Source organism: Aythya ferina, assembly GCF_964211825.1.
Source record: "Aythya ferina genome assembly, chromosome: 28".
NCBI classification, from domain to species: domain Eukaryota; kingdom Metazoa; phylum Chordata; class Aves; order Anseriformes; family Anatidae; genus Aythya; species Aythya ferina.
In genome coordinates, this window is record NC_140325.1 from 1,117,584 (window position 1) to 1,143,354 (window position 25,771).

Genomic DNA, 25,771 nt, shown 5'->3' on the forward strand with positions numbered 1-25,771 from the left:
CGCTGAGTCAGAGTCACAGGACAGCCGGGGGGGGGGCGGTGAGGACCCCGTGGGACGGCGCAGTCCTGGCCCCAGTCCCGGCACCTGCGGGCGCCCAGCCCAGCCCACCAGAAGCCCTCCTCCCTCAGGTTCTCCCAGGGGCTGGATTCATGGGCCGTTTGATGGCAAATCCTTCCAGCAATGGGGATTTGGCCTCTCCTCGCCACCCTCCTTGCCCCCCCCCCAGCCAGGAGCTGCCGTCTGGCAGAACCCAGCGCACTCAGACCCCGTTTTTGTTCTCCCTCCAGAACGGGGCTGCTGCCACCTCACCGAGCGCTCCCAGCCGAGCTCGAGCTCGTCTCCAGCTCCTCCAGCTGGGAGGAAGCTCACAAGCATGGCATCCAAAGGCTGAACACAACTCGGGAACACATCCAGAACCAGCTGCAGACTGCAAACCGCTCGTTCCTCAGGGCCCGCAGCCCCTTTCACGTTCCCGGGACGCTCTGGCAATGCCTGTCCCCAGCACGGCTGCCACCGGGGACCCCGGGGAACAAGGGGACACCAGGAGCAGCAATGCCTGGCTCCAGCACAGCGCTGCCAGCCCAGTGGGGGGGGTCCTTGCTCAGCTCCCAGCCTGGCCCCTGCTTGGAGCTGGGCATCGCCGGGGCGGGCAGCGGGGCCGGGCCGCGGGCTTGAAGCTGGAGGTGACGCAAGCACTTGCTCTTCTCCCAGGCTGTATTTTTGCAGCTGGAAAGCATTACGCTCCTCAAAGGCTTTTGTTTTTCAAATTGCTCCCTCTCCCTGCTCTCTATCCCTCCCTCCCTCCCCCCACCTCCTTTGCAGGAATCAGTTGTTGCTATTATTATTATTATTATCATCATCATCATAATTTCTTTCTTGTAGCCTCAGATAAACCTGGTTTTCCTTTTGAACTTTCAGTGGAAGCAAATTGAGCAAATGTCAATTTTCACCCCCAGCGTTAACATGCAGAGAGCTCTCCCCAGTTCACTACAGTTCGGGGAGGGGGGGCAGGCTGAGAAGGTCGGGGCTTTCTCCTCACCCCCGCCATCCCCTGCCAGACAGGGGGGACCAGGAGCTGCCCCAGCCAAAGCCCTCTCAGTGACCCAGCTCAGGGATCAGAGGAGGAACAAGGTGAGGGCAGCCCCCCCGTCCTCTCCTGCCTGCAGCTCCCAGTGGCAGAGGGATGCTGCCTACGAGGGCATCTCCCGGCCCCCGGCCGAGACTCAAGTCTCCCTCCTTGCTCAATCGGCGCTGGGTGTTGCAAACAATTGCAACATGCAAAAATCATTTGCTAAGATTTATTTATTTGCTAGCGTTTGAAAAGGAGCTTGGGGGACAGAGAAGAAGGGATGTGAACTTTAAAGGCTTTTCCTGGAAGAAGCTAACTAACCTCATTAGGGCCGGATCGCTGCGGCCCATGCCAGCTGGCCCCACTCAGAAGCGCTGGCCACAAACGCGGCTGGTGCGGGGCCGGATGCCGGAGGGGACTCTGCCCGCTGGGTTCCTTTTAGGGAGGGGGCACAGAGAGGGAGGACAGAGGGAAGGCAGCCCCAAGAAGTTCGTCAGTGGCACGTTGCTCAACGATGGTGGGCTGGCAACTTCAGCAAGCTCCAAAACCAACCCTGCGCAGATGTTTCCTGGTTTCACGCTGACCCTGACCAAGCACTTGCTGAAGTCCCTGCCACAAAATAATCTGCGTGGCACTGGGCTCAGATTTGACTTATTTCCCTTCCCATGATCAGTGGAAGAAGAAAGCTGAAGCAACCTCTGCAGCCATCATGGCACAGGGATACCAGCAGTGGCTCTTCACATTGGGCCGAAGGTCGCTTCCAGCCCAGCCTCCGACAGCGCACTGAGACCCTGCTGCAGCTCAGGGAGCACGGCAGGAATACCTGACCTGTGCCCAAGGATGAGGCTGAAGGGCAACACTGGTCCCAGCCAGGAAAGGGACATGCTGAAGGGGAGTTGTTAGGACTTCTGTCCTTGGCCCCGCCAACCCTTACAAGTCTTCCCAGCAAAACCCTTCTCCTGCCCCCAATCCCAACCTCATCCTGTGCTCAGTGGGGCTGGGAGCATCCTGTCCTGCACAAAGAGCTCCTTGGCACACGCGGTTCACTGCCAGAGCAGCCATCCCCGGAGCTCCTGCCGGAGGCTCTCCCTTCCTTAACCCAAGCCCTGGAATATCTGATTTACCCCACAGCAAGTCAAGCACTGTAAGACTGTGGGTTTTTTGGGGAACTAGCTTTGCTGACCCAGCACATAACTTTCCTCTGCATGAATCAGTTGTTGTGCACTCTGCAAATACATCAATTATGGTCTGACACAAGGAGGAAGGAAACATGCAATCTTGTCTCAGACTAAAACATGGATTTCGACACAATTCTGGAACAGCTGCAATTAAGATGCGTGCAAGTCAGGCTCACCCTAACTCTTACACTTTTAAGCGTGTAAGAGGCGAAGTGCTGCAGAGCTCTGGAAGAAATCCTGCTTCTTGACTACTGCTAAAAGGGGCAGCTGGAGCAGGACACGGCAGGAATTGCTCAGGAAAGGTCCCAGTTCTGCTGGGGAGCTCTCCCTTGCCAGTCTCCCCCTTTGGGGCAGCTGAAAGCATCGCCACCCTCCAACAAAAGGTCAATCATACAAGCCCCTCGCTCACCTGTCTGACGAGTTGCATTTCTACTTTACCCCAGCACACATCGAGGAGCTCAACCGAGCTCTGCTGCTGCTACTCGCATGTTGTTTTTTAGGTCCAAATTCATCTCCTGAAAACAACCTACATATTTTGCTTTCAATGCTTTGGTGGTATGGACTGTCCCTCTGAAGGAAAACCAGACGAGTTCAGCTACAGCTGCGGTGAGCAGAGCAGCCCACAGCGGGGACAGGAGTCGCACCCAGGATGCCTGAGCAGCCCAGGAGATGGGACAGGGCTGCCTCCAGCACCCAGCCGTGCCGGCGTGGCTGCCACCGCACACAGGGAGCCCCCAGCACACTGCTGCCGAGGAAAAAGCTTGGAAAAGTCGCCAAATGTTTCAGTTCAAAAACGCCTCCAGAAGAGGAACGAAGGCTCGTCAGGAATGCAGTCCCCAGGGCTGCTCAAATACGTTGGTTTCCTACTTTCTTTTTTATAGGGAATGATCCGTTTGATACATTTACATAATACCATAATCTGAAGGAATTTCTGTCTCTTCCCTCCACACACATCCTCTGCCCCGGAGAACAAGACGCTCTCTGTAATGGCAAACTGCTCTGTGGATAAACACTGCTCCTGGGGACAATTTTCCTTAATTAAAGTGTGCTAACAGGACAGGCACAAAGACAAACTCGGGCCCCTCAGGGCATCCGCCTCCCGCGGCCAGCAGGGATGGGGACGGCTGGGTCCCACCACGCATCCCCAGGGGGCTGGGGTCCCTCCGTGCCCCTGCGCCAGTGCCGGGCAGCTGGTTTTTGGCTTGGGGTCAGCTAAACACCCCCCCCTCGGGCTGCAGGGTATGGCTCAGCCCCTGCAGCAGAAGCTGCCATCGGCTGCCAGCCTGCGAGTGAGGAGGAGGCGCTGCGGACAGGACAGACACCGGCGGGTACAGCCAGCACCATCACGTCAGCCTGGTCTCCTTAGAAAACCAAGCTAAAAAAAATAAATATACTAAAAAAAAAAAAAAAAAAAAAAAACTCCGTTAAGCTGTTTAGCTCAGAGGAGAAACTGCTGGGTGGGAGCCTGTGGCCCACGTCCAGGATGTCTGACTCGGCGTGCAGAGGGATGCTTGCGGCCTCCATGCATGCACCGCGTGCCTGCATGAGCCTCGCGCTCCCCACGAGCTGCACTGCCCCCCCCCAGGGGTGGCGGCCCCCTCCTGCCTCCTCTGTTGCCTTCCCCAGCTCCAGGGCTCTTCCCCAGACCCCAGCCTGCTCCCCCCTTTCCCAGCTGCAGCACTGGAAGTGGGAAGAGCGAGACCAGAGCTGGGGCAAGCTCTGTCTCAGCTGCAGAGGACAGCCAAGGGACTTTAATTACTGTTCCTTAATGAGGCGATTCCACCAACAGAAGCATTCAGCAGAGGCCGGCCGAGGGACAGGCTGCTCGGCCTGCTTCTGGCTGCAAGGAGAGGGCAGTGAGAACCCGCGGGAGCTTTATCGGGGTGCTTTGGGGAGGGCAAGGGGACAAGGGACGAGAAAGCTGAGACAGGGACAGCTGCAGGCGGGGCGGTCCCAGCAGAGCGCAGCAGCGGCAGCGCAGGACAGACGGACGTTTGCAGGAGGAAACATGCCCCCTGCCACTTCAGCTCAAACACGTCTCCGTGCACAAGAGGATCCCAATTACCGGGGGAATTAATTTCGCCCTTTAATCTTCAGTAACGTGGAAACAGGGCTCGGCCCGTGCTGAGCAGCACCTTGCCGCTGCCGGAGGGGGACAGGAGGGCAGCGGGAGCCGCGTGGGAAGCGGGGAGGGACAGGACCGGGGTGGGCAGCTGCTGCCCCCAGCACGGTCAGACCCCGGCCCTTCTCCAGCAGCAGCAGCCGTGCACGATGCGCGCAGGAGGCGGCACAGGCTGGAGCCTTCCTCCCGCGGCTGCCCCGCACGAGGCTTTGACAGCCGCCTAACAAGGCAGTGCCCCTCGAGACCAGGCTCTTGCGTAACCTGAAGCACTTTTGCTTCCTCTTCCTCCTCCCCCTTTTTTTTTTTCTTTTTCTTTTTTTTTTTTTTTTTTTCCTTTGCATAATGAAAACTTAATGCGGCCCGTTTAACCAGAACTCACAGCAGGCTCCCAGCCAGGAAAAGGACCTCACTTGGCAGAGCACACGGACGCTGCCCGAGGATGGGGGGAGCGCAGGGAGCCCCTCTCCACAGCTCTGCAAGGAAGGGAGCCAGCAGCAGAGCCCAACCCCCCCGAACTGTCCCCTGCATCCCCCCCCCAGGGTGCCACCGTGGCATGGGGCTGCTACCCGCAGCCCTCGGGGACCCAGCACAGCCAAAGATCTGCCCCTTCCCCGGCGTGGGGGCACGCTGAGCCCCTCTGCTGGGGGCTCTGCTGGCAGCCCTGTACTGCCCCCAGCCCCACGCTGCTTTTGGGCATCGCCGAGGCCCTGCTCAGCCCTCTCCAAGCCTCAGTTCCTGTCTCTCATGCAGGAAACACAAAGAGGAATTGAAGTGCAAAGAGCAGAGTCCTGCTCGGCCCCAGGGAGCTGTCGGTGCCTCTGCAAGTCAGCAGCCCAGCCCCTCGCAGCAACCCCACCGTGGGGGACCCATCTCCCCCAGCTCCTGCACCCTGCCCACCCCACATCTGCATCCATGCTGAAAAATCCGGGCAGGCACCAAGCAAAGGGGCTGCCTGAAACCACCGCAGCCTTCATCCCCCCCCAGCACAAAGAGCCGACGGGTGGGAGCAAGCACCCTGGCCCAAGAACCCACATCAGGTAAAGCAGGAGAAGGAGATCACGTCCCTGGCTCTCGTGAGTTACTGCTATGAGAGCAGTCATCAACAGTTAAAAAGCAAGCAAGAAAGGAATCAGCAGATGAAATTACCAATCATCCCTCTTTCTTGCCAAAGAAGTTCACATCAGAGCCTCTTTCTTGGCTAGAGCGAGGCAGAAAGGAAGAAAAATAGCTTTCCATGCAAAGTGGGGAAAGAAAAGTACTTGGATTTCTCTGTAGACCAACATCTCCCTGAAATCAATTTGTCCCAAACCCTACAGCTTTTCTGCTTATTGGCAACAGAACAGGTCATTACGAGTAACAGGGCTGAAATGGAGTCAATGAAAACAACCTCCTAGACATGCTTGTTTAGATAGATGCTGCCCAGGAAGGTATTTTAATAATGGCCAGATTGTTATCATTTAAGGTTTATAATGCACTCGGGATCAAATGTCCCACTATTTCAAACCCCTTCCTGGGGGCTTGTTTTATAAAAGACAAAGAAAACAACAAACTTTAAAACAAGAAATAATAAATCAAGAAAAGGCTCCGCAGCCTTTTCCCAGCAACCCTGGCCGCGTCCCGCCAGGCAGCCGACATTCCTGGACACCAGCCCGCAGACCCCACCGGCGCAGCCGCGGGCACGGCTGGCCCGGACCCATCCCGGCTTCTGCGGGGACGCCGGCAAAGCCGCCGCCACCTCCCCTGCACTCCGAGGGGAGCAAGGCTCAGGCACCTCCAGCTCCAGAGCCACAAATTGAGCTGTACTGGCACCAGGGATCTCACAGCACAATAAATGCATTCAGGACAAGGAACCCTGGCACTGCGGAGCTACCGGTACCATGCAAAAAGTCAGGAGTTGTTTGAGAAGTGGGGAGAGAAAGAAAGGGAGAGAACAAGGAAGGGAGGAACCACCAGGAGATCCATTGAGAAACTCTGCTTTTGGTCTCCTGACACGTGTTTTCTAGTATTTTTCCATAGTAAAAGCAACGAACTCTTTCCTTTCTTGAAAGCCGAGTATCACTTGATCGCACCACTCTGGGAACTGAGGCTTTAACGCGGCAATCGCAGCGCTCACAATAAAAGCCTGGGATGCTGAAAGGCTGGGTCAAGCTGCTGCCAATTAACGGCGGCCTTTACACACCCTGAAGGACTGCTCCTTGCAGGACCACGTGCCTCGATCCCCAGCTCTCTGCGGGGACAGATTTTGCCTTTCTCATTTCACCCATAAAGAACTGAGGCATGGATCTGATTTAAGGTCACCCCAACCCAACCTCAAGCCCAAGCACACCGAGCACACACACAGGGTCATCCCTTTGGTGACCCTGCAGCGAGCCAGCCAAACGGCCAGCCCGGGAGGTCTGAAGGACTCAGAGACTGGTGCAAGCAGCTGCGAACGCACCGGGCGCTTTCCAAAAAGCAGCCCCAGGATGGGAGCACAGGTGGCAGGACCAGCAGCGAGGGGGGGCGGTGGGAGAGGTCTCACAGCAAACCTCCACGGGCCTCTGCAGCAGCAGAGGCTGGAGAGCAGTGGCCGGGGAAAGGGAAGAGGGCGGCTGGAGCGCAGCGCGGCTCCCTGTGGCCAGCCTGCCGCTCACCCAGCGGGGGTTTAGCAACGTGAAAGCCTGAAAGCAGATTTTGTTTTGTTTTGTTTTGCTTTGAAATTCCTTGGAAGGCCCACTCCAAACAAATGAGAACATTGTCTCAGGAAACACGTGGAGGCTGAAATCTGGTTGAGAAAACGCACGGGACCAGCAGGTCCCCGGAGGGTCGGGGATTAGCTGCCAACCGAGGTGGGTCTGCAGGAGACCCGCGGCACCCGAGCCTCCACCCAGCATCTGCAGGGCAGCCGGGGAGGACAGGGCCTAACTGGGGTCAAGTCTTGCTCTGAAATGAACCCTATGAGCCTGCAGCCGCAGAGGGAACCGAGCCCCGCGTGGCCGGCAGGAGCTGGGGACGAAGCCTGAGAGCGCTGCAGAGCCTGGTGCCAGCGGCCAGACAGCAGGCGCAGCACCGGGGGCACGGCTGGTGGCAGGGGATGGCCAGGAGCAGACCCGTGCCCCAGCAAGGGGAACCCCAAAACATAACAGGGCCAGGACAGGGATGGAAGTACTGGTGGAGGGAACTGCCCCCAGGGCTCCCTGGGGACTGAGGGGGCTCCGCTGGGGAGCAGCCCCCTCACGGGGTCCCAGCTCCCCGCAGCTCCGCTCCCAGCAGCCGGCTCAGCTCGGGGAAGGCCAGCAGTCCGAGCAGACACTGGGCCGACTGTCTGTCTGAGCAGCAGGGGAAAACCTCTGCAAGCTGCAGAGAGCAGCTCTTCCCCTGCACACACCAACACACACTCCTTTTTGTCCTTGAATGTGAGCATATATTCGGTGCCTGCCAGGATTTTCCCTGATTAGAAACAGGACTGGAATTTTCACACAGAGAGGAGGAGAGAGAGAAAGAGAGAAAGCGGAAAGGGAGGAAAGAAGAAACAAGTTCCCCTTTTTGCGATTCAGCATTGGCAGGAAGGACGAGGCCCTTCTTGCACAGCTCAGAGAAGAGCTCATTCCCCATTCTCAGCCCCGCGGTCCTACAGACCCAAGGGCGAAGGAGGACCAAGGGCAGGGGCTGCACGTGCCCAGGGGTGCTGACTGCAGACCCCAGACCCCGGCAGTCCCACGGTGTCTGGATGCAAAGGTGCTGCCTTTGAGCTCCCTGCAAAGAGGGGGGCGGGGAACAGAGCCAAATTCCTGCTGCGATAAGGGAGCATGAGTCCCCCACCCTTTCCCCGCTGTGGGTTTTGCTGCTTTGCAACACAAGCCAGGGATCACTTCCCACTTGCAGCACAGCCTCCGGTGCCGGCACTGCCACCGAGCCCACCGCATCCTGCAGCTCCTGCGCACAGAGGTGCCCGGGGCTTCTGCCTGCCGCAGACAGCACGGACTGATGCAGAGAGAAATAACTCAGTTCCAAAATGAGGTTTTTTTTGTTACTTTTTTTTTTTTTTTTGCTTTCTCTTAGAGAAAGGGGTGGAAGACTTCACCAGCCTCTGATTTTTAGCATGCTCCTGGAAGAGATGTGGGGGCAGGGAACAGGACGCCTCAAATCAACTGAGAAAATCACTGCCTGTGAGAAACGTCCCTGGGCTGCACGTCTTTGGGAACCAAGGGACAGCCACCATGGAAAAGTGCATCAATACTCAAGGTTTGTGATAGAAGAAAGGGTTTAGCAGTGCAAGGAACTGGGGAAAAGCAAAGCTTCAGTATTCAGTGGGTCTTGCCAAGCCCTGTTAATAGTACTCATTTAACACATCTCCCACAACACAAGTGACACTAATCTCTCCGCAGGAATGGAGAGGGGACAAAAAGGCATGGAAGCACAGCTCCTATCAGAACTGGGCTGTGACATTTCACCATCCCAGACTTACCGGTGACAGCTGGGGGCTGCTCATTTTCAGCCCTTTAGCATCAGTCTTTCCCCATCAGATGCCAACTCAAGCCACATTAGCAGCAGGCACCAGGGAAGTCTGGCTCCTGCTGTTAGTAGATAAATGTCATAAAGCAGCAAATAAAGAGAGAATCCACTAATTGGATTGACAGGTCTCTTCAGTGTCCCAACAGGGAGAAGCAGGAGAGTGACGTTATCTCCTCATCAGAACCCCCCAAAATCCAACCCAGGCTTGGGACCCGGGGCAGGGAGGATGGCCAACAGTTGTCTGAAAATCAGAACCAACAAAATCGGAGCCAAACGGTTCAGCAACCCAAACCTGAGGTGGTTTCACACCTGCACGCTGGAGGAGTGACCCTATTGTCATGTAACCTCACAGAGAGCCTCTGCAGCTCACGTGCAGGCACCCACCACACACCAGCAGTGGGGACAGCGTGCAGGAGCTGCTGCCACCCTCCTTCCTGCAAAGGGGACTCTTCCCTTCAATCCAGGGCAAAAGCAGGAGTTTTCTCATCCAGGCGAGCTGAATTCCCCTCTTCCTACTCTAAACTGTAACAACATCAGGAGGACAAGCAAAGCAAAGCACCTTTTCTTGTTTGGACTTGAACACGGTCTTATTACGAGCTACCTTCCCCTCTTGTCCACAATTAAAAGGCTGTCCGCAGAAGGTTAATAACCTCCTGGAGCCACAGCAGCCAGGACCACTGCCCCAAAGCCCCCACTCAGGCACGGCAGAGGGGCAGCAGAGCAGGCATTGTGGCTCCGGTCCTGCCTCGCTGCCTGCCTCTTGGTCTAGAAGTTCTCTCTCCCTCTGCAGCTCCCTCAGTTTGAGCACAATCCCAGCCCTCTTCTGCTGCCCACACCGTTAACCTCCTGCAGTCCAAAGCCAAGCGAGAGCACCTCAGGGGCTTCAGGACGAGCCAGGGAGGCTGCTCGCTGTCAGGGATGGTGAGCCTGCCTTCCAGACACAGCCTCTGCCCCAGCAGCATGGCTGGGGCACCCAGCTCCCCCTTGCCAGATCATTAGATCAAGTCTGCAGGCAGTTGAGAGGCCACGGCAAGCCTTCATGCCGGTGATGTGCACTCCTCCATGGGACCCGACCCAGATCACGCAGGGAGACTGCAGCAACCCAGACCGAGGCAATAAACTGGAGGACAGGGCCACAGTCGTTGTCCCCTGTGCCCGTGGTTCCTGGCCACCAGCCACAGCTGCAGGAAATGAAAACCCTAACACCCTGGAAGAAACCCCACAGGACCCTCCTGTGAACCAAGGGGAGAGACCAATCTCATCTTGAGGAAGCCTTAAGAGAAGCAGGAGGAGCACACAAAAGCAGACCTCAAACCACTGGGGGGGAACAGAAAGCAAAGCCCAGCCCTGTCCTGCCTAATTTCAGGCTATCGCCTGTAAGAGCAAAGGGTGAGGCCGCTCCCTAAAAATACACACTGCCCTAAAAATACACAGCGCAAGCCTAAATGCACCGTGCCACGCACACCCTCCGTGCGGCACAGCGGCCGGAGCACGCCGAGCCCCAGCTCAGCCAGGGCCCAGAGGTGGCATGGGCCGGTCCCCAGCAGCCCCGTGCACCCCAAGCACAGCCAGGATTTGGCCCCTTCTGCCCATCCTGGCTGGGCCACTGTGACGCTGCCGGGGGCAGAGAAACGCCCTCGCCCATGGACCCGTCGGAGACTTCTGTTGGTTTGCAGAGACCCGTCTGTACATGTTCATCTAATTTGCTACGCTAGCTATTGCTCATCAGGTGAAAGCGCCCTCGTTTCGAAGGATGGGGATCCTTATTGCATCAGGCAGCCGCCGTCTGAAAGCACTCCTGGTTTTAAGAGGTAAAATACAATGGGAGGATTACACCAGGGAAGCCAAGGGCTCCAGAACCAGATGGTGATGCCCTGAAAACACCAAAATCCCACCCTAGCTGCCTCAGTCTGTGGTTTCAGAGGATGAAATCAGTGACAGGAAAACAGCGAGGGGCCGTTTCCACATCCCGGCTGCACAGCTACGACACTCAGCCACCTCCACAGCTTCTCTTCCAATCCCACCTGCCCTGCACCACGCGCACACGAGGGCACACAAAGGAAGGGCCTGGGAAGCCTGCAGCTTTCTGCCACGATGCCCACAGGGCTCTCAGGAGAGCAGACGGGGGCACGCACCCACATACTCGTCTCCCCTCCATTTTCTAGAGGGCCTGAGTCAAAGAGCACCGAAATCCCAGCAAGCAGCTTTCCTTCCCCTGCCTGACTGCTGAACTGGGACCAGCAAGCCCAAACAGGAGGCTGTGCTGTAACCGCACTCATCACAGCCTGGGCTACACAAACAGAACCAACCATCTGCCACCAGCTGCCAGCAACTCACCCGGCCGCGGGACTGGTTGGGATTTGGCACTTCTGGGTCAGGATTTTGGTCTCAATCCCTACCGAGGGACAGGAGACCAAAGCCCACTTTGGCAAGAAGAACACAGCGCCAAAACCAAAAGAGGAAGCAGGGAGAACTGCTGGCCCCATCCCCCCTATGCAGGTATCACCTCCACTCCTCACCATATCATTTTGTGTTATACACTTGCACAAAGAAGCCCTGAGACTTGCTAGGAATAATAAGAGGGAAGGAAAAGGAAAGCCGAAGGTTAAAGGAGAATAAAGAGGAAAAGTCTGTGCCAAAGGCCAGGTGCCTGGCCCTGCAGGAGGCTACCTCCCACTGAAACGCCCCCTTGGGACTCTCAGGTCACAAGGAGTGGGAGCAAGCTTTGGAGGGGATTGGGCACTCACGGTGCAGGCTGAGGGAGATGTTGATGGAGCGCTCTTCCACAAAGCCCTTCAGGTTGGGGATCTTGGCACACTTGAGGATGGTTTGGGAGGCACTGTCGCCCACGTGCACCCAGCACACCGTGTCTTCGACGTAGTTGAAGTCCATGGCCGTGGTCTGCTTGGCACTGGTGGGGGTGATGTTGGGCACGGGGGCCCCGCTCAGGTAGGTGGCCAGGATGTTCTGGGAGTTGGCGATGAGCAGCACAGGAGGGCGGTCGACGGGCTCTGGAGAGGAGAAGGGGGGTCATGGCCAGGCACCACAGCTTGTGGCTGCAGCACCACATCAAGCCACACCTTAAGTACTGTGTTCAGTTTTGGGCCCCTTGCTACAAGAAGGACATGGAGGTGCTCGAGCGAGTCCAGAGAAGGGCAACAAAGCTGGTGAGGGGCCTGGAGAACAAGTCCTATGAGGAGCGGCTGAGGGAGCTGGGCTTGTTCAGCCTGGAGAAAAGGAGGCTCAGGGGCGACCTTATCGCTCTCTATAGGTACCTCAAGAGGCTGTAGCAAGGTGGGGGTTGGTCTGTTCTCCCACATGCCTGGTGACAGGACGAGGGGAAATGGGCTTAAGTTGCGCCAGGGGAGGTTTAGGTTGGATGTTAGAAAAAACTTCTTTACCAAGAGGGTTGTGAGGCATTGGAATTGGCTGCCCAGGGATGGTTGAGTCACCATCCTTAGAGGTCTTTAAAAGACGTTTAGATGTAGAGCTCAGTGATATGGTTCAGTGGAGGACTGGTTAGTGTTAGGTCAGAGGTTGGACTGGGTGATCTTGGAGGTCTCCTCCAACCGAGATGATTCTGTGATGGTGTGATCAGCACACAGCCTGGCCCTTCTGCTCCCGCAGAAGCAGTGCTGTGGCACACAGCCCAACATGTGCAAGAGGAAAGGTGGCAGCACCGGTTGTACTCAGGGAAGAGCGGCTTAAAGCAAAGAAGTGGGGCAGGGGCACACCTACAGCAGGAGGCAATGTTTTTCAGAGCTATCCAGAGACAACACACTTCTCTCGTCCAGGATCTTACCATTCTTGGCTTTGCAGGATCTGTTATCAGGCTGCAAGAGGTATCCTTCAACACAGCTGCACGTGTAGGAACCCTCTGTGTTGGTGCAGGTCTGGCTGCAGGTCCCATAGACAGTGCACTCATCGAAGTCTGGAAAAGAAGACAAAAAAACAAGGTTTGGACCAGCATCTTTCCTTAGCTGCCATGCAAGGGAAGGATACGTTCTGCAAGGAAGTCCAGCAACATGCAGAAAGCAGAAGGACCGTCACAGCGAATTTCTAGTCTGAATTTCTCTAATCTTCAGCTTCCAAACCCCCAGCTCGCATGCTGCTCTTTCTTCTGCTAGATGAAAGAGCTGTCTCCATCAGAAAGCTCTTACCCCTAGAGGTGCATGCAGGAGCTGTTAAAAGTCCCCTTTTCACCCCTGCTCAGATAAACGAACGATGGAGCAGCAGAAACCTCTCATTTCAAGACTTGTTTCTAGGCATTGCGTGGATCTGATCACTCCCTTTGACCCCCTGCTGTTTTCCAGCATCCTTCCCAAGGCACGGACAGCAGTGCACACCAGTGCAGCGACGGCCTCTCTGACCACACAAAGCCACGTCCTCACTCCCTTCCAATATTTCTCAGGATTCACTGAACAGTCCTGCAGCTGAAGGGAGACGATCAGAGCCCTGTCCTATTGACCTCTACAGATCAGAGACTGCTGAGCCCCCCAGTGAACCCCAGATCCCTTTGGCCACTTTGCCAAGACCCAGGAGCAACCGCAGCCCCAGGAGCGCGGCACCGGCACCCACCTTTGCAGCTCCTCCTGTCCTCAGCCAGCTGGAAGGAGTTGTTGCAGTAGCAGGCCGGACCACTCAGCGTCGGCACACAGTGGTGCTGGCAGGCCAGGGCCGTGCAATTTGCTAATTGCTCTGAGGAGAGAGGGGATGGAGAGGAGAGAGGGTCAGAGGTGCAAGCGGCCACACGTGCCAGAGCCCTGCACCCGGCCCAGCCTCGCCGCAGGCAGCGACACCTTGGAGTGGACACCTTGGAGTGCCCAGAGGCCTGCAGAGGCTGGAGGACAGACACGGCTGCCTGGCTCGCTGCTCCCCATGGCATAATTTCTGTTTAAAAGCACCCACGAAGCCTTCACATCTCCCAGTGCTCCCAACACATGAAGCAGGCCAGGGCTGCTGGATGGCCTCGGCAGCTTCTGCCTTGCTCCACCAACACACGGCAGCTTCCAATGTCTCAAGGTTATTTAGTGCCAGGCCTCGTTAGCCTGCTGGGGGTCTCTGGGGAGGGGATGTGCAGTGCTAGCTGGCTCCTTTGCCACCAGGCCTGAGGGGGGACAAGCAGGGTGCCCAACCCCTCTGTGTCACAGTGGGACAAGAGCACGGCTGCCCCAGCTCGCCCCTTAATGCCAGCAGCAGTGAGAGGCTACCGCAGCCCAACCAACACAGGGCTAGGGCAAGCTTTCCCAGCAGAAGGGATGCTCGCCGTGCCAGACAAGAGTGCATCAGCCCACAAAGGCCTCTTTGTCTGGGGGGACGGCTTGCACTGGGTTTTATTTTCTCTGCTCACCCTGCCTAACCCAGTCATTTTGGTGCTCAGAGGGCGCTGAACTTGGGTCCTAGCAAATCTGCTTGCAGAGGGGAAAAAACAGAGTGCGCCTGCAGCCGCCCAACCACGCGCCTCTGCAGACCAGGACAATTCGGCCCTTTCCACATCCCCATTAGCAGGAGGAGCAGAGCTCGGGTGCTGCGCTCGCATGCCAAGGGACGTCCCGTGGCTTCTCCACGTTCAGCAACTCTGCTCTGCCTTTCCGTGGCCCCCATCACCTCCCAGCCTGCCCAAACGCTGCTGTCTGGAGGCTGTCCCGAGGTACAGGAATTCAGATTCTGAGCCCCGCTCCTCCCCAGCCCTTGCGGGATTTGCAGACAAGGTCCCACAGCTGGGTGACTGTACCTGTCCTGCCCTGGCCACTTCAGCTGTGAAGCTTCCACACCCAGACCCCTGCCCAGCCTAGCCAGGACCAGCTCCCCACCGAGCCCTCCGAATCCCAGCGGCCTGCCCCTGCAGATCCCCCCCTTTCTTCTCTCTCACCCCCCTGCATCTCCTCCTCCTCCCGGGGCCACATCCAGATGGGAAGTTTCACGAGCAGCCACCTTCAGCCAGAGTCCCCGACACGCAGCGCTGGGAGCCCTCAGGCTGCTGGGGTTGAAGTGGCAGTGCTGCGGGGGGGACACACAGCCCTACAAGGCTACAGCCGCAGAGGCTCCTCTCTGTGCTTGGGGCCCGGGGGGGCCTTTGCTGGCTGCAGGAGAGATCTTCCTCCTCTGCTAGCACCGAGGGCCAAAATGACCGACTGGAAATGTTGCCCCTTGCATGTGTAATCGTTTAATAGGGCAGGCAGGGCCCAGCTGACTTGTTTACAAGGTTTATCAGCTTTGGCAAGCCCAGCTATTCATTTCAGATTCTTATCTCCTCACTAAAGCATCACATGCATCCAACAAAAAAAGAAAAAAAAAACTCAAGAATGCAGGGTCTTAAGCGGAGAGGGCAGGGAAGACAATGGAGGGAGTTTCAGCACAAAGGCTCTAATTGCATTTCCATCTCCTACGGGTTTTTGCAAGGGCAGCAGAGGCTCCCCAGTTCTGCAGATGGGGCTCCGCGGGACAAACCTCCTGAGCGCAGAGGAAGCTCACGTTTATCAGCAAAAGACCTCAGGGCAGAGAGGCCAGGTGCAAAGGGCAGTGAGGGGAACAGGATGAGCCGTGATTATCCAGCAGGCCAGAGCATGAACCAGCAGCAGGGCCTGGGGCTCCTCGTTCAGGCCTGACAAGCTCCACACCCTGCTATCGGATGCAGGATGAACGCATTTGCCAGGGCCCAGCCAGCCTCAGCTCCACCCCGACCTCTGGAGAGGCTCCGCAGCCTCCTTTCCGCAGAGACTGCTCCCAGCGTGCGCGGCTGGGCAGCACTTGCTGGCAGGCAACATTACAGCAGAGGCATCACGGGTTCAGCAGCTGCCGCCCCGAGTGCCCCACATCCTGTGGGTACATGGGGCCCCCAGCCCGCAGCGAGGAGCGGAGCTGGAGGGTCTGCAGCACGGCCGCCGGAGCAGCAGGACACGGGTGACGCCTTGGGACATGCTCCGAGTCTTTGCGCAGCAGCAAGGCTGAGCTCTTCACTGCCCCCGTGCAGGAGAGCAGCCTCAGGTGCCAGCCCCGGCTGCCTCCAGCCCCCTCCCCACACACTTGCCCTTCCAGACCCTTCCAGGAATGGCCTTGGCTGGACGCAGGCAGCGTTTGGGGCAGTGCCTCGCACCGCAGCAGCGCACGCTTCTCACTTCACGCCTGCTCCAATTGCTGCCTTCATCTCCTGGATAATCATCCTCGGGGCCAGATTAGCAGCACCTCTCCCTAAACCTGGAGCAAAGGCAGGTGGGGGCTGGTATGAGGTTTGGGATCAGCAGCAAAGAAATGCCTCCCTGCCAGCTGCGGGCACGGGGGACCTCGGCACCCGACGCAAACATGAGCGAGAATTGGGGCCCGCAGCGTGCCCCAAGCTGCGAGCAGCGACACAGGGCTGCCAGCACCCAGCTCCTGCCTGGTGCACGTGGGCCACATGCTGCCCCACCGTGAAAAAACAGATCCCAAATAACCAGTGAGACCTATTAGCTAAATATCAATGTTCGGGGTGTGCAGAGCAGCACGAACACCCCTGTATTGCTCCTGCCAGCGCTGCCCCAGGCGGCACCAGCCAGCCCCAGCAGCAGAGGAGCTCCCAGCTCAGGGCCAGGGCAGGAGGGAGCCACTCATGGCTGAGCATCCCAAGCCCAGTATCAGGCTGGGAGTGATGGAAGCTCGGCCCAGCAAAGCCCTCTGCCTGGGGAAGGGACGGGGCTGGGCAGAAGGCACGCTGCTCGCCCAGAGCCGAGACCCAGCTCTGGGGTCAGCCCAGGACACGTGTTTCTGTGCGGCTAAGCTGTGCACTAGGCAGCCAATGCACATTGATTTTGGGAGAGTTTCCCAACAGGATTAGCAACCAGGGACTGGCCAGGAGGTGGAACAAAGCTCCTGGAAAGAAGGAAAAAAACATACCAGTATCTTTTATCTGAACCAGAATCCGAACTCTCCAAGCTTTTAAACCCAGGAGACAATGCAGCTATTTAATGGCCTGCAGGCTCAGGAATGATGGGCATTTACTTGCAAGCGGCTCTGGATAATCTCTGGCCCTGCTAGCTGCCAGCAAGCACTCAGCTACCCCTACACTGGCTGCCTGTAGCTGGGAGAGGGGAGCACGCGAGCGCGTTGGCACTGGAGCAAAGCAGTTACACAAAGCACCAAGGAGACATACCTGAGGCTGCACATGGGGACTCACCCCAAACAAAAAAACACGGACCCCGTGACTCTCACCACGGTGGAGAAGGAAAGGAGGCCAGGGAGGTGTTTCGTGACCCAGCCCACCTTCCAACAAGTCCTGTGTGTCCACAGAGGGTAGCTGGGGAGCGGACCCTCGCCATCCCCCAGACACCTACCCCGACAGTGCGGCCCCTCGTCCGAGCCATCGAAGCAGTCATGGAGTCCGTTGCACAGTTTGCTCATGTGTATGCACAGCTCTGTGCCCAGGCAGTTGTGTTCGTTGGGCTGGCATCGCGACACCTTGCTCTGAGGACCTGCAAGACAGCAAAACGCTCAACTGTCACCACGCAGAGTAAAAGCAGCACCCAAAGTTGCCGACCGGCCCCAAATCATTCCAGCTCCCATGACTGTCTGGGACAAAAACAGCCCCACTTGCCCACGCCAGGCTCTGCTCTGCTCCGACACCCCCAGCTCTTGCCTAGAGGAAGCTCGTGGACAAGCACTGCGTTTCCCTTTCAAAGCAAGCGGTACTGCTGCAGGCACAGCTGTTCAGGAGGAAAAGCACGACCCCTCGGGTAAGCTTTCCCTTGTCCATCACAGCACGCAGCCTGCCAAACAGCGGACCCCCAAGCAGCCAGAGTGGAAGGGGAGCCCTCACCCAGACCCAGCGAGCCCAGCCAAGGAGATGAGCACCCTGCAAGCCTCCACAGCCAGTCCTCGGGCACCCACAGGTGCTGGGACGTGCCGAGCCAGCGAGGCACCCCCAAGGCACTCGCAAGCTCCCCGTTTTGAACCCTGGGAGCTCACCCCCACCTCCCCAGGGTCCCCCTTGCTGCCGGAGCACCGAGAGCACCTGGGGCCAGGCGGTGCCCAGACAGCACCGAGCACAGCGGGTCCCCATCCCCCGGGTGCCCAAAGCATGCCCGCAGATGCCAACAGACTTTGTCTCAACTGGCAAGCACGCAGGGGGCCATTAAGAACCGGGGTTACACGATACAAGGAGACTTAATCTCCATTATTAACTAGAAAAATTACAAAGGAAGCACGGCTTTATTTTTAAGCTTCTCAGAAAAGAAGCACGGCATTAAGACAAACAACAAAACATATCATAAAACAAGTAATATCCCGAAGCCCTGCTAAAAGCTCCCCCAGTGTCTCGGTTCCAGCCCCACTTCACCCCAGGCAGGGAGGCAGCTGCCTCAGGGAGCAGCGCGTGGCTGTGCCCCAAAACAGCGTGGGCTTGTGACACGTGGACTGGAGAGCTCTGAAAGCCTGGCCCCTTGCAAGGGCTCTCCTAGTGTCCCTGTCCCCAAACCTCTCTGGGTTTTAGGGCTGAACAAGGAAATCTTCAACAGCTCTTACCAGAGCCAAGAGCGTAGCTCGACTGGGTCAACAGCAGCACGCAAGAAAAATAGTGAAATCCCATTTTACAGGGAGACAGCAGCTATTTCTGCCGTGCCTTCCCAGCAGCAGGACACACAGCACTCCAGCCTCACAGGCAGCAGCCACAGTGCCGTGAGCGGCTCCCCACGGGGCACCACGTCCTCCCGCAGCAGGCGAGGAGCCAGGCTGACCCAGCAAGGGCACCCGAGCACGTGCTGAGCTTCCCGTCCAGGCCTGGTCCCATTTTAAACAACTATTTAGACCAGCAGCCACCTTCATCTGAGCCTCAGGTAGCCCTGCTGGTGCAGCGTGTCCTAAATACGCTGGAGCTCTCCCTCGCCAGGAACACTGCCGGGGTCCGGCCGTGCAGCCGCGGATCCCCACCACCCACGGTGACCTGCGCCACGCTGCTCGCTGCCGGCCGCTCAGTTTTACTTCCTGCAAGCTGCCGAGTTATGCCGAGTGTGCCTTTAACCCCAGCCCTGGGGCTACCAACACGTGCTGTAAAGCGAGGACCACATGCGCTCTCCTGTGCTTGTGGAGAGCCCACGGGACACTGCCAGCCCCTGGCACCAGGAGCGACCCTGCCCCTTCCCCTCTGCCCCGCCAGCTACCAGGGCTGTGGCCGAGCTTCTCCTCCAAGCCCCATTTCCACTCTCTCTGCCACCACAACCTGTGTTTTCAGCACTGCCTAACTGGAGACAAAGTGTGTGGGGCTTCTCTCAGGCTGATTCCCCGCAGCTGAGCCTCAGCCACAGGCCGGCAGCACACAACAGCTTCCCCTTTTCCTTCAAAGCATCCAGGACAGGTGAGTTCTTGCATTTCCCTCCCAGAACACGGCAGAGGGCCCCAGCCTCCCCGCGCTGCAGAGCACGAGGAAGCCCCTGCACAGCCCTCCAGCCTCCCCAGCGAAGAATCAGCAAGTGGTTCCTTGCCAAGCAGACAGAGTGGGCTGGGTTTTTACCCCCCCTCTGCCCTTCCCAAATGAACCAAATTCTTTGCAGAAATAAAGTCCAGCAGGAAAAGCACCGCGGCTTCTGCTCCCGCGGAGGCAGGCAGGGCACTGCTCCCACACCAGGAGGAGCCCGCGAAAGCCTCTCGCCGTGAGCACACCACCACGGCTCCTGGTGGAAAGTTCCCAACTCGCCGTGGTGAAAAACTTCATCCTGCTTTTGTCCGTTTCGTGCAAAGTGACTAACTCTGGGCGTATTGAATAACATGCCCTTTTTTTATTGAATAACATGCCTTTTCTTGCACAAGAGGTGCCCAAAGAATGGAAACACGGAGAGCTCCAGCTGCCAGATGGCTCCCCACGCACGTGGACTGCTTTCCCGACACAGTGCAGTATGATTCCTGTTAACCGACTCACTCTGCACCGGGGAGGTGGGCTCCTCGGGATGGGGATCCGAGGTGCTTGAGATGGGAATGTGGGTCTGAGGCTCACCGCAGCCATCGGCACGGCGCTTCTCCCTGTCCCCAGGGCACAGCAGCACCCAACAGACCCCTTCCAGGAGGAACCCTCCCGAGATGCTGCTGCAGGGCTTTCACTTCTCCAAGGGGGCTGAACCGCAGCGCTATCTAGGCACCAAGTAATTGCAAATTAAGGGTTAATTGAGTAGTGTCAATAAGCGGGCCAAAAGAATGAAGGCACTGAAATAAAGTGCACAGTTCATCAGTCAAAACTGATCTGCCGTGTCCATTATTTGCCAGCAAAGAGCCTGAATCAAACTACTTATCACAAACAGGGCAGGATTAATCTACAAGCCACTTTGTTTGCTTTTGACTGTGTTGGCTCACTAATAAATGAGCCAATTTATTACATGTGACAAGCTTGTGGTACACCCCAAGGAGCTGAATTAGACAGGAATTTTTAACCTCTAAAAGCCACTTGGAAAGAAAAAAAAAAAGGAAGAAAAAAAAAAAAAAGAAAGAAAAGAAAAGCAATTCTTTCCCCTGTAAATACAAGCTGTAATTGACTTGGCAATGGCCCAAAGAAACGTGAAGTGGGGAAAGCTGCAAGGGAGCAGATGGGAGCATGACCCGGTGAGGGCAGGTCCTGCTCGTGCCACCTGGATGGAGGGCAGCTCCCTTGGGTCCTCTCCCTTGGTTTTATTTCAGAAGACCATGCCAGAAGCACCTAGATAAAGCGCTGCTGCATCCTCCCTGCTGCGAGTTCTCTTGCCCGATCTCCTTGCAGCCACACAAACCATGGTGGACCAGCATGAAACCGTGCAGCTCAGCACCGACCCCGCTGCCTCAGGACTGCATCGCAGCGGGGCAGTTGGGAAATGAGCCCTGTGGCTGGGGATGGCACTTTCACAGTGACAGGATGGGGTTCAGGAGGGGCAGAGTGGCTGCGATGCCCCATCTGGGCTCACAAGACCCTGCATGGACAGCCTGCTTGAGAAGGGGCTTTCTGTAAGGCAGAGACCTGGCAGCTTTGGAGAGACCCCTGGATCTGCTCAGCCCCAATTCTCACTCCTCTGGAAAAGCCTTGGCACGTCTTCCTGTTTGAGTGGCATTTCCAGACACCCACACCGACCACTCCCTGGACCCAGGCAGGAAAGGAGGAGGCGAGAGCATCTCCAAGGGCCGGCAGCCACCGGGCAGCGACTGCGAAGGGCTCCCAGCAAGGGCTCCACATGGGGCGGCTGCGCCAGCACCACACCAAGCACCGGGCGAGAGCGGGGAGCCGAGTGCCTTAAGACCTCCTCAATACCCAAACTGATGAGCCGTGAGATGCCAGATCCTCACGAACATCCAGGTGGCTTTGAAGACTGTGGGTCCTGATGTGTCTGCAGGAAAAGCGCTGCTGCCAAGCCGGAGAGGAGAAGCATGCCTGCAGCTCGGTGGTGTCAGCGTGCGGGCAAACACCGCCAGGCTGCCCCAGGACATCCCACAGGGGCTGAGAGAGGCCCAGGCATGAGGCCAAGTGGGGATGAAGCAGCCAGATGACAGTCATAGCTCAGCCACCACAAATTCATTTCTCAAAGCTCTTCATCTCCTTTGATTTTCAACTGGACGGAGGCTCTTGTCCAAGTTTTTCCCCAAGAAAGCACGGTGGAATGAAAAAACAACGGGGTAAGAATCAGCTCAAGCCACTTGCATGGACACAAGTGCAGCCACTGAGCTTAAAAAGGGAACTCTTCCTATGCTCAGCTAACACGTGAGCAAAGCCAGCAAATACTTAAAAGGATTCCCCAGAGAGGAAAACCTTTCACATAATAGACAGCATTTCAAGAGACTCTGACATGAGTACATTACTGCAATGTAAATAACCCTGCCTCACTGCCAGGGTACGAAAGGGTATGCCAAGCAGTGTGTAAAAGCAGTGTTTGCAGCCTGGGTTTAAAAAAAAAAAAAAAAAAAAAAAGAGGGAGATTAAATAATAGTAATAAAAGTCATTCTCTCTCTGCCAAAAAGATAAGGAGGATGAGAGCCTTCTGGAAGCCCTGGTGCCAAAGCAGCGTGAGAAAAGCTTGCCTGGCAATCCCATAGATACCGGGCCCTCCGCCCTGCATGTGCCGGCAGGTCGGGCTGTGCTTGCACAAGCCCAGGCAGGAGCCTCCCTTCATGCCCCTGCCCATGGGAAAGGGGCAGACGGGCACAGGCTCCGGGCCAGACGTGGAAGCTCAGCGCCAAGCACTGCCCAGCCAGCACCATACAGCAGCCCGGGACTGCCCCAACCTCCCCGAGTCCTGCCGGGTGCAGGGAAAAGCCAACGCACCTCGCCAAGCCTCGGCAGCGCGTCGCACAGTCACTGCTGAGGCAGCAGGGCATGGCTATAGATTCAGTCTCTAAACTGAATTTTCTGCTGCAAAATCAGGTTTTGCAGCCTAGTGTGCTAAGACAGACACGGAGGAGATTCCTGGACCATCCCGTGACGCTGTGAGAGGAGAGGACACGTTGGTCCTTGATTTGCGCCTGGCACGATGCCCCCACCCATGCAGCGTGGAGCCAGTGGGCAGCAACATCCTGTGCTCCGTTCCTGCAGAGCAGCCGCTGCAGTGCTCCTGCCGAGGGGTCTGCACAGCTCGGAGAGCCCAGGAGTGGGGGTCCCAGGGGGCAGCAGCTCCTGGGGCTTCAAAGCCTGGTGGCGGAGGAGGACACCGTTGCCTTCCAGCCTCCCAAGGGAAGGCAGCAAACAGGGAGGTGGCTCCACCAGCACGCACCAGCGCCGCTCTTGCGGTGAAGAAAGAGGGAAAAAAGGTAAGAGCTGGAAAAAAGCATCCAGGCTGTCCATCTACCTATCCAGATGGATAAAGAGAGCACGGTTAAACAGGGCACAGGCATGCACAGCTAGCGGAATACGTCAATCAGGACGGATTTCTTCCAGCACTGGGAAAGGCCTCCAAGTCTTCCTGCAGTAATTTTCCAGGGCTGCTGATTGACTGGAGCCAGACAGCCCATCCCAGCCCCCTCATCCCTCCCACGGAGGGGACGGTTGCATCATTTCGCCTTAAGAAACAAATAACTCCAGCGCCGAACCAGAGCCTGCTTCGGAAGAAACCTTTACACCAAGTGCAGCGGCAGCTGGGGGAGGACAAGGCGCCTTCACTCGCCGTCGAGAGGCAGCTCCTGGCTTCCTCCAATGCTGGACACCAGCACCTGGGCTTTGACCTCAGCTGGAGCGAGCGGCAACATCTGCTGAAGCCACCGCTGCCCAGCGGGCACAGACAGGTCCCGCTCCCCCATCCTGGGGTCCCAAGCCCCCTCCCCATGCTCACCACCACCACCACAAGGCCAGGGGAAACACAGGGCACCGCCGCCACCTCGCCCCTCACAGCGAGGTGCTTGCAGCACCCCTGCCTTCAGGAGCCCGGGCTTTCCTCACTCAAACCCATTTGGATGGAAACCGAACCCAGCGGTGCCCAGGTCCCAGGAAACCATTGCAATGCGATGGGTCACAGCCCCCAGAGCAAGAGGCATCGGGGGGCAGCAGCTAGGGAGATGAATGGCAGACAGACAGACAGATGGACGGATTGAATTCCAGCAGTAAGCAGCACCCGCTGTCCCACCCCCAGGGCGCCGGGAACTCGTGCGCTACTGGAAAGCGTGAGCGGAGGTAGAGCAGCGGTGCGATGACGCCTGTTCAGGACCCTCGAACGACCGTGCAGTGAAAGAGCGAATGGAGCAAAACGCAAAGAAAATTATTAGGAAGGAAAGTCATACATACATATATCAGGTGATTCATCCGAGCCATCGGGACAATCCTTTTCCCCGTCACAGCGCCAGCCCTTAGATATGCACGTAATCTGATCTTTGCATGCAAACTGTTTAGGGCTACATGTCTTCGGTGCTGGATGAGAAAAGAAATAACGATAATAAACATGATCAGTTTCTTCCCAAAGACAAGTTATTTAAAAAAAAATAAAAAATAAAAATTTAAATTAAGGACTAGATTGCTTTTAGTTTGATTTCTTACTAATGGCTCAGTGAAAGTTTTAGCCTGGCATCAGATCCATCAACCTCGCCCCTAAGGAAAGGAGAAAATTTAAACTGAAACATTAATTACACTGCGAGAAAACAGGAACTGAGATCCATGATGCACTAACAGATTTTAAAGATCATTTAACTTGGATGAATTAGCTCCTGGGAGCCAAAGGCGCTTTATTTTCTATGCTAGACAGTAAAAAAAGAAAGGGAAAAAAATGAGAAAACCCAAACGAGAGCAAATTAGAAAGGAATGTTCTCAAATCGAGCAGCAGCAGCACAGGTGCTGCCTGTTCGTGCGGGTGCAAGGGCCGCAGGCACCCATCGCCTCCTCGCCTGCACCCCAGCCACCAGCCACACACCGGGACAGGGACGACAACTGCCCCAACCCACCCCTGCCGGCAGAGACCCGTTCCTCCGTGCACAGACCACGATCAGAAAGGAAAGAAACCAGAGGGGAGCTTCCTTCCCCCCAGCCCTGCCGGGCTTCGTTTCTCTGGACAGCAGAGGCTGAAAGAAAGTTCTTTCTTGGCTAATCCACAGCTGGCTGTGACAGCACCAAACTTTAAAAAGAAAAACGCGTATGTATTTGTACAAATAAAACACACGCACGCAGCACGAGCAGAGCCAGGCAGCTTGGAAAGCATCACAAGGCAGGGCGGGCGGCAAAAGTGCAGGTGGTTGCTGCAGGCGAGAAGGTCAAAGCGCAAAGCCCCAGCTCCATCCCCGAGCCCCCCGCAGAGCCACACCGTGCGCCGGCGGCGCCAGCCCTCCCCACCTCCTCGCCAGTCTCTTGGCATGTCGCGTTCTCCCGAGAGACTCAGCTCTTTGCAGCAAACACCTCCACGCTGACTGCAGCTTTTGTTATAAAACAGCAAGCCCGAGCCCTCGGGGAGGGAGGAAATCTTGAAAACCCGACCAAACGTAACCCTGAATGTTTGTTAAAGGAGAAGGCAGCACAACACGCATAATTCCCACAACAGGTATCTGGTGTCGTCCCCTGTCTTCTGCTCAGCTCCCCTCTCCATGGATCCCTGTCACCTCACGCACAGCCCATGGCGAGGGGGGGTCTCTGCATGTTTCCAGGCGGCTGCAGCAGGCAGCAGCACGGCCACGCACCCAGCAGCGCTACTGCTCGTTTCATGCATTTCATGACCCAGCTCACTCTCAGGCTCCTGACGGACCAGAGGAGGCGCAGAGATTCCTCGCCGACCTGTGTTAGGAACAGGAGATGCCTCCCTCCTTCCTGCTCAGCAGCCTTTTTGCTCCATCTGTGCTGCTGGGGAGGAAGAAGGGCCAGGGAGGGATGGGGAGGAAGAGCCCCATCCCCTACCCAAACCCTGGTTCCTAAAGGAGGGGAAACTCTCCCATCTGCCCTTGCACCCTGTGACTACTCCAGTTATTGCCTAGACCCACAAAGGGGCTCTGTTTGCCCCAAAACTTGTCTGCTTTCTCCAGAAATGCCTGATTGGTTTGATTGAAAGGTATTGTCTCCTGCAAACCTGCCTTTGCTCAGGTCTCAACAGCATCAGAAGTGTTGGAACTGCTGTTAGACGGAGACGCTCGATACCATGACACAGAGTTCAGTGCAATCAAGATGGAGACTGGATATATCAAAATGGATGAAACACCCACAGCTCTGAGCCGATGCCAAGCCCTCCGATCCCAACACCATTCCGAAGATGACCAGCTTAAAGCCAAGTCCCTCCTGTTCCTCCTGCAGGACCCAGTAGTGTGGGACAGGACAGCAGGGCATCCCGCAGGGCCGTTTGTCCCAGGTGCTCAGGCTGACAGATATGAAACACGGGACCGCTGGCTGCAGGAGCGACCCCTCCTGCCGGGCACAGCCAGTGCCAGCCCCACTACGGAGCCCATGGTCACCAAGGGGCCATTTCCTCTCGACCCCAGGGACAGGTCAGACCCAAAGCAAAAGGGGCTGCACCCTGCCAGGCACCCGCT

At 57.0% G+C, this 25,771-nt stretch overlaps 1 protein-coding gene across 2 annotated transcripts in view; it reads right to left on the reverse strand.

The window, feature by feature from the left end:
- LRP1 (LDL receptor related protein 1) overlaps window positions 1-25,771 on the reverse strand; it is an 89,097-nt gene that overhangs the window by 47,214 nt on the left and 16,112 nt on the right. For both annotated transcript variants that reach the window (XM_084499868.1, XM_084499869.1), the window contains exons 2-6: window positions 23,556-23,678; window positions 17,173-17,310; window positions 13,442-13,561; window positions 12,666-12,794; window positions 11,611-11,874 (exon numbers count right to left, since the gene is read on the reverse strand). In XM_084499868.1, coding sequence (XP_084355994.1) covers window positions 11,611-11,874; window positions 12,666-12,794; window positions 13,442-13,561; window positions 17,173-17,310; window positions 23,556-23,678 — 774 coding nt within the window. The remainder of the gene's footprint in view (window positions 1-11,610; window positions 11,875-12,665; window positions 12,795-13,441; window positions 13,562-17,172; window positions 17,311-23,555; window positions 23,679-25,771) is intronic.